This window comes from Lepidochelys olivacea (genome assembly GCF_965140295.1).
Source record: "Lepidochelys olivacea isolate rLepOli2 genome assembly, chromosome: 4".
In the NCBI taxonomy this organism is placed as follows: Eukaryota; Metazoa; Chordata; order Testudines; family Cheloniidae; genus Lepidochelys; species Lepidochelys olivacea.
Window position 1 is genome coordinate 98,522,725 of NC_140414.1, and position 13,276 is coordinate 98,536,000.

The 13,276-nt window shown below is 43.3% G+C and overlaps 1 protein-coding gene across 1 annotated transcript in view; it reads left to right on the top strand.

The window, feature by feature from the left end:
- The window catches only part of FRYL (FRY like transcription coactivator), a 416,688-nt gene that overhangs the window by 395,887 nt on the left and 7,525 nt on the right, over window positions 1–13,276 (top strand). Inside the window, exon 60 of the mRNA XM_084625954.1 lies at window positions 8,547–8,615. Within this exon, the coding sequence (XP_084482080.1) occupies window positions 8,547–8,615 (69 nt within the window). The remainder of the gene's footprint in view (window positions 1–8,546; window positions 8,616–13,276) is intronic.

The following is a 13,276-nucleotide window of genomic DNA, read 5'->3' on the forward strand; positions in this document are numbered from 1 at the left end:
TGTCTAAAAACAAAGCAGTACAAGACAAAAGGGAGACAGACATACAAATTCTCACAGAGTGTTCACCATATACAGATTGCGTGCTTCAGAGATGTGCATTTCAGCTAGCAGTATTTATTGGATGATTTTACAAGTTACAAAACTCCTTACACATCACTAAAATCCAGTTCACCAGTTCATACCAGTTCTTTAGTTTGTTGTTCTGTACCTTCCTTATTTTTAGTTTGGCTACTAGCATTCCTGGTACTGGTCCATAAAGGTACCTCCCTGTACTCATCTGAATATTCCATTCCAAGTACTGATGAGCCATGAAAGTTTCCCCTAACCATACTTGGTACAAAGTATTCTTGCATCTTTGCTTTGGCAAGTTTCCTGTTTTGTAATACCAAAGCTGACTTCAGGTTTTCAAAGTGTTGTGGGATACATTATGTGGGTGAACAGAATTGTAGGAAAAGCATATTACATTCCGTTAAAATAACTTCCCTACACTTCTTATATTAATACCATGCACATAATAACTTTTAACATGGTGCATACTATGCCTAACATATATGTATTGGCTAACAAAAGCTAATGAGACATACAGGAAGTGATTGAAGTAAAATTGGTTGGCTATATTCTAATAGGTAATAATTGTATAAAAGCAATCTGTGTGGTATATTAAACTACTGGTCTCTAGAATCAAACCAAGAATTATGAGCCAAACTGTAAACCTCTTTTACAAACTTTATCCTGAAAAAGTGTATTGTATGTGATATTTGTATGTTGTCTTAACCTCCTTAGACTTTGAATTGCACATGTAAAAAATAGGAGTGTTAGTTGTAGCTGCATGGAACTCACACCCAGCAGAGCTGAAGTGGGGGAGACAAAGGGGTTTGTAAGCCACCTTTCTTTTTCGAGGAGTGTCCCTGTGGGTGTTCCACGTTAGGTGTTTTGGCACCCTATGTTTGTAATCAGAGTTTTGTAGTAGCAGTGCCCCAGCTTGCTGTGCACACCCAGCAGCCGTCTCACACCGCTCCGAGTGGTTACTTAGCATGTGCAGCCAATCGTCTCCCAGTTCCTTTTGTACTGCCTTTGTCTTGAGTTGGAGCGACAGCAGTGCCTCTCTTAATCTTACATACCTCAGCAGTTTTCTGTTTTCCCAGATGTATTAGACTTTAATTTCATTATTTATCCTCTAGTTTATATTTTACTTAAAATCTTTCCAAAAATTTTTTTTGGTTAGCTGTTCCCCTCAATCCCTCTTCCCCCCTCCCCCCACCTCCTAGGTGGGTCGCCGGCTTCAACAACAAGAACAGAGACCCAAATATGGACTTATTCTCCTTCTTTCTCAAAACGAGTATCCTCTCAGGCATGTCTGGCTCTCCCGGCTTTAAACGCTGCCTGACTTGCAGACTTTCGATACTGGTAGCAGACGGCCACGCACACTGTGTCCGCTGCCTTGGTGAGACCCACATTACTCAGAAGTGTCGACATTGCAAAAAATTGTCTGCTAGGACAAGGAAGGCTAGGGACCTCCAGATGGAGAAATCTCTCAGGCCAGCCTCCAACCCCGAGTCGAGAATGCCTCCTGGCCAGCAGTCACCAGCAGCAGCATCTGACAGGGGATCTACCTCAAAAATGGCTGGTAAGGAGCCTGCTTCCAAAAAGGCTGCTAAAAAGCGGTCTTGCTCTTCCCCACAGTGAAATTTGCACAAAAGAAAGCAATCTCCCAGTGGAAAATTTGCCGCAGTACCAATGGCACCAAAAGCATCGGACCACGAGGCACCAGGAACGTCCGGTACCAAGACTTCCCAAGGAGCTAAGGACCTGGTGTGGGCAAGCTCTCATGGAGGTACGTGCACGAAAACCAAACCTCCCAGGTTGGCACCAACGGAGCTGAAGAAAACCTCGGCACCGAGTACTGTAATGGCGCCCCCTGATGTACCTACGCAATACAGTAAGCCATCAGTACCAACAGCTCTCACTCTGCTCCCATGCCACAGCATTCTGACGTCCCTGGCACCGAGACTTCCAGTACCACAGCAATTTATGCAACAGGCGAACCTCATGATTACTTCAAAGTCTGGCACGCTCCTGTTCAGTACCGACGGTACCCCAGCGAGACCGGGACCAAACCTGGTGGCTACTCCCGTTGGCTCAGCCATCTCCAGCGATGAGGAAGAAGAGGATGAGGCAGGGACATGCACCCCTCACCACTCCGTCCCTCAGCCAGGACCGTCTCAGCATTACACATCTGCTGACGTATGAGGCTGGCAGGCTCAACTGTGAGTGCCACCTCCAATGACTTTTCCACCCAACTGGGCATACTGGGATCCATGGGCATTATATAGGCCTCAGGACCTCAGCCTCCCCCTCCTCTCCCCATTCCACCAAGGTCTAGAGCAACACGATCCCCTTCACCACCTGCCCCAGCTCCCTCAGAGACATGGGAGGAGGAGATAGAGGAGCCCGAGGGTGATACCCTGCCGCCCACCCACATTTCATCTTCATCACTGGATGAAACAGTAATACCACCCCCCACACACACATCGGGACGATTTCAAATCATTCCAGGATCTTTTCAAGAAGGTAGCTGAATCCCTGGACATTTCCTTAGCAGAGCTACCAGAAACCCAACACAGGCTTACAGACATCCTCCAGGCATCTCCATCAGTAAAAATTGCACTGCCTATCAATGCTGCCATAATGGATCCTGCAAAAATAATCAGGCAGACACCTGCCACACCCCCGCCTTCTTGTAAGAGATCTGACAAGTGTTATGTGCCAGCTAAAGGGGCCGAGCTTCTGTTCACTCACCCTGCACCAAATTCTTTGGTGGTTGAGGCTGTTAATCAAAGGGGAAAACAACACCATCTAGAACGAACCCTTACGATAAGGACTGGGAAAGGCTAGACCTATGGACAGAGAGCCTATTCCTCAGCCATGCTCCAATTTCGCATAGCTAATTATTCAGTCTTACTAGCTAAATACATGCACAACCTGTTCTCTAAAATGTCAACTTTTATTGAACATTTGCCTGATGACAAAAAAGAACAATACAAGGCTAACATTTCTGAAGGGGGTCTCGTTGCCAAAACAGGCCTCTCTCGACTCCGCAGATACGGCAGCATGCTCCATTGCTACCTCTGTGGTCCTGCTTTGGGCATCCTGTCTTCACCTTTCCGGGTTCCCTAGGGAGGTCCAGGCCACAGTCAAGGATTTACCCTTTGAGGGTCAGAAACTTTGTGGAACACACAAATGTGTCTTTACATATCCTGAGGGACTCCAGGGCCACCTTAAAATCCCTGGGTATCTGTGTACCTGTGAACAAAAAGAAACAGGGCAGATTTTATAACCAGTGATTCTGAACTACCCCAAACACCCAGCTGCAAAGACAGTGTGACCAATGCCATAAACAGACAAGATGCAGGCAGAACCAAGATCAGCCTTCCATGTCTCAACTACTTCTACTCATCTACTTCCAGACAATCATTTTGAAGATTTGGTTGAGGGCATGAGACCTCCACGTTCTTTGATCCCAGAACTAGACCCAATCTCTAGCCCTTTTTGGAGACTGTCACCGTAATACCCAGTCTGGAACACTGTCACTACAGACAAATGGGTTCTGGAAATTATCCAGAAGGGTTACTCCATCCCCTTCATCTCTCTTTCACCTACCCACCCCCCTTCTCTGTCCATCTTCAGGGACCCCTTTCATGAGCCCCAGTTACAACAGGAAATAAACCACCTCCTACAATCAGGGGCCGTGGAACCAGTACCAGATCAATACAGGGGAAGAGGGTTTTATTCCCATTATTTTCTCACTCAGAAAAAGACCGGTGGATGGAGACCCATCATTAATTTAGGACAGCTCAACAAATTTGTGAGAAAGCAACTTTTCAAAATGGTGACTTTTTCCATGATAATTCTGGCATTAGAGAAAGAAGACTGGCTCTCAGCCCTCAACCTACAAGATGCTTACTTTCATGTTACCATTCACCCGGCGCACAGACGATTCCTGAAATTCACCCTGGGACATCAACATTTCCAATACAGAGTGCTCCCCTTCGACCTGTCATATGCCCCAAGGGTCTTTTCCAAGGCCCTCACGGTCATTGCAGCTCACCTCCGAAAACTGGGGGTGATGATTTTTCCATACCTGGACGACTGTCTTTTAAGGGCGTCGACAGAACGTGCAGCACTAAACGCCACACAAACCACGATAATCCTCTTTACAGATCTCAGACTACAGATAAAAGTGGAGAAGTCCACCATGGTTCCTGTCCAACAACTGGAAACTCCCTCGATTGCCTCACCACAACAGCAAGTTTACCCCAACAGTGCTTCCTCACCTTAACCAATTTGATTACAACGATCATAGACAGTCCACAAACGTCCGCCAGAATGTGCTTACAGCTTTTGGGGCACATGGCTGAAATGACATTTGTCATAAAGCATGCCAGGCTACACATGAGATGCTTACAGGCCTGGTTTTGCACCATCTACATACCACATAAACATTCTCTCAACAGACGTCTCACTATGCTCCGTAGGACTTGCTCACATGGTGAACACAAGCACAGAACATCTGCACAGGTGTTTCCTTCCAACAGAAAGCTCCTATTACAACGATCGCTATGGACCCCTCCCTTGTGGGATGGGGAGCTCATTTACGCAACAACGCCATCCAGGGTCGCTGGCCTCCAGTAGAATCCAACCTAAACATAAACATACTGGAACTAAGGGCTGTCAGAAATGCATGTGAGCACTTCCTGCCCTTGATCCAAAACATGACTGTCAAGATCCTTACAGACAATATTGCATGCATGTTCTATATAAATCGCCAAGGGGGAGCGCAATCATACTCTCTGTGCACAGAGGCAATATGCCTCTGGAACTGGTGCATCACCAACAACGTAGACATTTTGGCATCTTATCTGCGAGGATGTCCAAACACGACAGTGGACCAACTGAGCAGAGACTTCTCACAAACCCATGAGTGGGAGCTGGATCATTCAACTCTCTCAGCCATATTCAACCTATGGGGGTTCCCCATTATAGATCTAGCCACAACAACTCAGAACGCAAAGTGCCCTCAATACTGCTCCCGAGCCGGACTGGAACACCACTCCTTGGGCGACGCTCTCCTAATAAAGTGGGAAACACCACTATTGTATGCATTCCCTCCAATCCCACTCCTGAGTCGGGTCATTCACAAGATCAGGCAGGACAAATCCAGGATCATTCTCATCGCACCCACAGGGCCCAGACAAACCTGGTTCCCATACCTGAGACAGATGGCAGTGAAGCCACCTCAAACCCTTCTAATAATACCTCACCTTCTGACGCAGGACTCAGGACACGTCAATCACCCCAACGAATCCCTTCTCTTTCTCAAGGCCGGGTTACTCCATGGCTAATGGGGATTTACAAAAACTATTCTGAGGAAGTGAAAGACGTCCTACTGAACAGTCGAAGATTAACCACACGAAAAATATACACACAGCAGTGGTCCCAGTTCTGCATTTGGTGACAGGACAACCATATTGCTCAACAGTCGACCCCACTACCCAGGATACTGGACTATATACTGGGCCTTAAGAAATCGGGGTTATCTAACAGCTCCCTCAGAGTACACCTGGCCGCCATCACTTCATTCCACAACAAGGTGGACGGAGTCATTATCTTTGCTTACCCAACTACTAAACACTTCCTAAAGGGCATAGAAAACACTTATCCCACCCTAAAAGACCCTGCCGCCATGGGATCTTTCTTAACCTTGTTCTCCGCAGTCTAATGGGGAAACCGTTTGAACCCCCTAGCAACTTGTTCTCTGTTACACTTATCCATGAAGATGGCCTTCCCCATTGCCATCATGTCAGCAAGGCGGATGGGGGAATTAGGTGTCCTAATGGCACACCCACCTTATACCACATTTTTCAAAGATAAAGTGATCTTACGGCCACATCCCAAATTTATACCCAAGGTGGCCTCCCCATTTCGCCTAAATCAACCCATATGCTTACCTGTGTTTTTTCTGAAACCGCATGCCGACCGCAGGGAGGCATCACTTCACACGCTAGATGTTTGCAGAGCGCTAGCTTTCTACCTAGAAAGGACAAAAACATTCAGGAAGTCATCTAGACTATTTCTCTCTATAACAGAATGTTCCAAGGGTCAAACTATTTCGAAACAGAGATTGTCTAAATGGATATCAAGTTGTATCCATTTGTGTTACCAAAACAACAATCTACCAGCTCCGCCAGGAGTTTGCACTCACTCCACCAGACCATTATTAATATTGGTGGCCTTTCTCAATAATGTACCCATCACGGACATTTGCAAAGCAGCTACTTGGGCATTTGCCCATACTTTTACTAAACATTACACATTAGAACAGCAATCAGCTGCAGATGCTCAGTGTGGACTCTCAGTGCTATCTACGGTCACTAAACCAACTCTGAAGCCCCTCCCCTCCACTGAGGGGCATTGCTCAACAGTCACCTAAAGTGGTGCACCCACAGGCACACTCCTCAAAGAAGAAGAAAAAGAAGATGATTACTCACCTTGTGCAGGAACTAAGGTTCTTCAAGATGGTTGTCCCTGTGCGTGCTCCACTACCCCCCATCCCTCTACTTCAGAGTTTCACGTCGATTCTCTGGTGTGGAGAAGGAAATTGGGGACGGTTGCCTGTGCACAGTAGGTAAGCGCTCGGAGCGGTGTGAGATGGCTGCCGCACGTGCGCAGCCAACCGGGGCACTGCTACTATAAATCTCTGATTACAAGCACAGTGTGCCGAAAGTGGAGCACCCACAGGGACAACCATTTTGAAGAACCTCAGTTACTGCACAAGGTGAGTAACCACCTCTTTTTGCTTCCACTGGTCCTGGTATTAGCAGGGAGCCAAACCACCTACCAGTGCAAGTCAAAACATCCACAGGGCTTCTCTAACTTACACTAGTAGGAATGGTCCCCAGCATGCCGCTTTATGGCACGCGCATAAAGGGAGCAAGTGACAAAAAGCCAATGTCCCTTTTGTAGTGCTGGGCCAGGATCGTTCATGTTGTCCAATTTTGCTTTTCCAAACTACTGTTCTGTTCCCTTGTACTAAGGCTTTCATTGTGCTCATATCTGTATTACAGACTAAAACATTGAATCAAAGGAGAATATAAGAAAATAGAGCACTTCAAGTATCATGTAAAAACTGCAGGGATCTCTAATATTTAAAAATATTGTTTTTTCTCTTTAAGATTTCAAAAATGTAAAATGTGTAAGAAGACATCAGACAGAGTGTGAAAACTAGATATTAGGTTCCCAATTTCTGATGTCATTTTTTCTGATGCAAACTATATCATTATTATTGATGGATGCTGTCAGATGAAAAGAAAAACAAGATTTAAAATGTACAGTGGGATCCATGTCACTAATTGAAACTGACACCACAGTGTTTAGAGAATTCCACTTCTCCTTCTGATAAGCACACAGGCCTAGTTAATTCACTAAGTAGCCTTTATTAAATTGAGCAGATGGGAAATCACATTTTTTTCTTCCCTTTCTTGCATCAGACAAAGGTTAGGAAAAGGTCACTAAAATTTCCAATAAGACTCATGATATACAGCACACATTCTGCTAAATTTACTTCCATGGATTGTGTTGAGCCTGTTCTGTGTTACAGGGGATAATTTTCACTTTTATCTCAGCATGGTGCTTTGCTATTCCAGTAATACTCTACTTCAGCATTATTGATGATATTTGTGTTACAGTAATGCCCAAAATGTGCCTGGTGCTGTGTAGGCTAAAAGGATGCACTGTACATCAAGACTGTTAACTTGTTTTTATGTATGTTTTATATTCACTTTTTACGTCCTACAAGATAGTGATTGTCTCTTACACAAAACATTCATTGAAATCAATAGAATACATTTGTTGTACATGTGGCTATACCGGAGAATTACATTTTCTGATCATACTATTTCCCAATAAATGTAACAGGTTTTATCCTTTCATTTATCTAAACTGAATCAACTTTTTATTCAAAGTGTTCTTTAGACACACATCTTTTTAGCATTAAAGGTATTGAGAGATAATATAATGAATCTTTCCAAAAGCAGGTTGAATGAAAATTATTTTAGCATATATAATTAAGGAATTTTCTATTTCCTCCCCCACCTGCCATCCATCCCCAATCACCAAATTTAATGAAAGCACTAAAGGTAGCATGTACTCCATACTGTGGGATAATGAAGCTTATGTGAAATTTCCAGTGGAGGGAACAGGGTAACTGCTACATAGCATTTTTTCTTAGCAGAACAAAGAGTGACATTCATTGGCAAGGTCAGTGCTGGTAAGAAATTAAGTGCCAAGTATCAGGCATGTGAAAGACAGCTTTAACTAGAATTAAACAAAATGAGAATATCAAAATGTATGAATTAAATAATTTCACTGATGGTGATCTGGGTGTATGGAAGGTATTCATAGCAATACATGTCTTTGTCATTTTTATCACAGTCTTTGGTTTGCTCTGTGTTGCAGAGTAGTTTTAATTACTTATATTTATTTTGTAGTGGCTAGATGACTGCAAAAGGACATTTGGTGCTGATGATGGCATACACAGAACCAATACAGATGCTCAGGTAGGTGACTGTCTCTTGTGGATTCTTTTTATATAGTTTATTAAAGTAAAAAACTTGTGTTCTGCACAAAAGCCCTTTTTTGATCTTCTTAAAGATTAAAGTATGTTGGTAAAGCTTTTCATTTCAGTTATCAAACCATCTTTTGGAAACTTAGATTCTTATGAAGTATTGGCCTAATAATAAAGGGCTGTCTTTTATGAAAGTGAGCAACCAGTCTCAGTTCAGGGCTTAATAACATTGAGTTAGATAAGCAGGGTAGATACTGTCTGTGTACCAAAGCAAGTCTGCCTTTTATGCAGATGTTTCTAGAAGAAAAAGGATTAGTATTCTGTTTCTGTGCTTGTCAGATAGATTATTGTCTGACCAAAAAGCTGTACTGAATCTAATATAATTAGTACCATATACATATGTATGACCTGTCTGGAACAATATTTTGCTTTATTGTTGTGTTTTATTCTTAAAGTAGAAGCATGACAGAAACTTTGTCAAACGTTATTTTGCTAATTACTATCTAATATGAAACAACCCATTGTTATTAGTTGAATGTTGTACTTATTTGTAAAAAACGTGCATGCATACATTGCATGAGGATCACCCGTGTCTTTAACACTACTAATTGTTGTAATAGCCTTGTCTACTTGAGACAAGGTTTGTTTCTTAAACAATATATGCATAATATTCTCACTAAATGTACTGTAAAATGGCAGGGGGGTGGGGGTGGGAATCCAAGCATATACATTGTTTTGCTACTGTTGGGTACATGGGTTTGATTCTGCCCTCTAGGATTGTGTAATAAAATTGATGAAAGACAGAATTAGAATAGATTTGTTTAAAATCACTTTCATAGGCAGATTTGACAGGGAAGGTAAAAAGGAAGAATACGATTCCCCCCACCTTTGGGTAATTCAGAATGCATACACAAAAACTTCTTGGGCTATGCCTACGCTGTGAGCTAGGGGTGTGATTTCCTCATGTGTGCATACTTGTGCTAGCTCTCCTCAGGCTTGTATAGCAGTGTAGCTTCAGGAGCATCGATAGCAGAAGCACAGCTTAGATGAATACCCACTGGTTTAGACAAATACAAACTCAGCACGCCTCTGCTGCTGTTACCTGTGCTACTGCTATTTATACTCATGCTAGCTCAAAGAGGGCTAGTGCAAGCATGTGTATGCAGGGGAATCACAACCCTAGCTCACAGTGTAGAAAAAGCCATGGACTTTGATCCTGCCCAGTCTTATGAATCACTCATAATTATGTATCTTGAAAAATAAGTGTGTGGAGAATCCGTTTTTTCAATATCTGAAGTGAGGGGCATTATATGTCAGAGGTCAGACCTAAGCAGTAAGAATTATTGGATGTCTATATTCTGAACCCAAGTCAGGTGAAAGGGGTAAGGTTGCCAGGTGTTCGGATTTCGACCGGAACACCCAGCCAAAAAGGGACCCTGGCAACTCCAGTCAAGCACCGCTGACAGGGCCATTAAAAGTCCAGTTGGCGCGAGGCTGGCAGGCTCCCTACTTGGCTCCACGCAGATCCCAGGAAGCTGCCATCATGTCCCTCCAAATCCTAGACATAGGGGAGGCCATGGGGGCTCTGCGCCCTGCCCCCGCCACAAGCGCCAGTTCTGCAGCCCCTATTGGCTGGGAACGTAAGGGCCAGAGGGACATGCTGACAGCTTCCTGGGAGCTGTCTGAGGGAAGCGCTGCCCAGATCCCACACCCCAAACTCCCTCCCACACCCAAACTCCCTCCTGGAACCAACACCCCCTCCCACACCCCAACCCTCTTCCCCAGACGTGAGCTCCCTCCTGCGCTCCAAAGCCCTCGGCTTCAGCCCAGAGCCCCCTCCTGCACCCCAAACCCCTCATCCCTGGCCCCACATGAGAGTCCTCACCCCCTGCACCAGCCCGGAGCCCCCTCCCACACCTGAATCCCTCATTTCTGGCCCCACCTCAGAGCCTGCACACCCAGGCAGAGCCCTCACCCCAGCACGCACCCCTACCCCAGCCTAGTGAAAATGAGCGAGTGAGAGTGGGGGAGAGCAAATGATGGAGGGAAGGGGGATGTAATGAGTGGGGAGGGGGCCTCGGTGAAGGAGCAGGGGCTAGGCAATGGTATTCGGTTTTGTGCGATTAGAAAGTTGGCAACCCAAGAAATGGGAAGCATTTTCTTCTTTTTACTCTACTATGAAATCTGTTTATAAGAATGTGATTTTTTTTAAACAAAATCCGTACAGTAGCACTGTTGGTGATGCTATACTTATGTCTGTCATTAATTTTTATTTAAAAGAAATCTTATTTTCAGCAGTAAAAATTTCCACTTTGCACACACAGTTTCAGCCTAGAAAGGAATTTTCTCTCCATTTTTCACAAAATTTTATTTGGACCTATTTAAACTATACAAGTCTCTTTAAAAAAAAAATCCCAATTCAGATGTTTTTGGTTATGTTTTTAGATTAAAACAATATTAGAGCACGAGATTATTATGTATAGCTGTGTGTTAAGAATTCTGAAAAACAATTTAAAATGGCCAATATTTTAAACTCAGAAAAATGGCTAAGCACACAAGCTAAATACTGTTCATAGGATATTTAATGCATATTAAAAATTGTTTGCACCCTAATATCTTGCTTGACATGTGTTCCATTGTATAATAGACATATGTAGGCATGCACACTTTCCCTACAGTGTCCTAAAGATTTATTACATACTTTACCTATATAATAATAAAATAGTACTCTGTATTTATATATCATCTTACATTTTCAAAATGCTATATAAACACTAATTAACTCTCCCAATATACTCATGAAGGCAGTGAGTATTAGTATTTCTGCTTTATAGATGGAGAAATGGAGGAAGGGCCAAATTCAGTCCTTACTTCCATAGGTGCTGGAAATATGGGTGCTGGGGTTGTTGCCGCACCCACTAGCTTGAAGTGTTTTCCATCATATGGGTTTGCCGTTTGGTTCAGTGGCTCTCAGCACGCCCACTATACAAATTATTCCAGCGCCCCTGTTTACTTCAAACCTGTACAGACCTGTTAGAACCAGTGAATGGTGCACAGGATTGAAGAAAGGCAGAGTTTTTCCAAAAAGGTTAAAGATGAGATTGTCAAAGGGGCTCAAGGGAGTTAGATGCCCAGCTCACATTGACCTTCAGTGGAAGTTGGGCATCCAACTCCCTTAGACACCTTTGAAGACATGCAGCCTAGATGCCTTGCCTGAGCCCACACATTGAGTTAATGGCAAAGCTGGCTCCTAGTAATGTGACCCTTTCACTGGATCATACATTTATTTAAATTTTTTAAAAAATTAAAAATATAGTATGTGCTCACTCACACAAAGACAGGAAAGTGCAGTTAAGGAGTTTTCAAAAAATACACCTTCTATAGACTTTCTAAATACATTTAGAAATGACTTGAAGGAACTATTGTGGATTACTGAATGTGGTACTTGTTTCAGAAATCCTTGTAAGTGGAATGGAATGTTGATAGATTATTAAAGTAATCAACTAATGTACAGACCATTACAGGTTCAGACTAATGGGTTCAGACTAATGTACTGACCATTCTGCTATGGTCAGAAAAATGGCATCTCATTCAACAGAAACGCTTAGTTCATTGACATAAATAAGATTCTCCGACTACTTTTTAGCACTGCCGACAATACAGCTAGGGAACAAAGCTGAATTCTCTTCTGGCACATGCATCATCAACAGAATTGTTAACTAAATCCAGTTACAGAATCTTTACCAGTAGTGATGGCAAGTGAGCCAGAAAGAAAGCATCTTGACTGTCAGATCCCCATCTGAGTTTTCAGGACTGGCAGTTAGAAAATTATGTGATCTGTAAACTGAGTAAATTTGATGTAAAAGTAATGGCGAGAGAATAAATATAAAACCACACAATACCATTTTTCAGAGTAGAACTTCACTTCAACTTATAGAATAGCTCTGTTTATGCTTACATTCCCTGTAGAAATCCATGTCTTTTTTTTCATTTTTGGTTTATAATAGTAATAATAGACCATGCCTGGCATGTACTGGGACTTAATAACTGGCTGAAGTTTATGAAATCAGCTCTTCTCTGCCGGTCACTAAGGGTATGTCTACGTGGAAGGAAAAAAAAAAAAAAAGTACAGCAGCAGGTCTGAGTGCAGGTCAATTGACTCAGGCTCATGGGGCTCCCACTGCAAGGCTAAAAATAGCAGTGTAAATGTTCGGGCTCAGGATGGAGCCCAAGCTCTGAAACTCAACAAGGGTGGAAGGTCTCAGAGCACAAGCTCCAGCCTGAATGTCTAAACTGTTAGTTCCACAGCACGTGCCCCATGACTGAGACTCACTGCCATGGGACTAGTTTTTTGCTGTGTAGACGTACCCTAAGGGCTTTGATCCTGTGCTTATTGAAGTCAATAGCAAAATTCCCATAGATTTTAACGGTTCGGGATCAGGGTTTAATCTCCTGAAATTGCACTGTGCCCAGTAGTTGCTGCTTGCCTAATTACTCTACTATTAGGTGTTAGTGAGTACAAACTACAGAATAAAATATAGGCATTGTATATATTCTGTGTATTTACATAGTACTGAAGCATAAACTGCTCCTGTGTGGAAGAGTCACTTTGATTGCATCATCTCTCATATGCTTATTAATGTATGTGTTAAG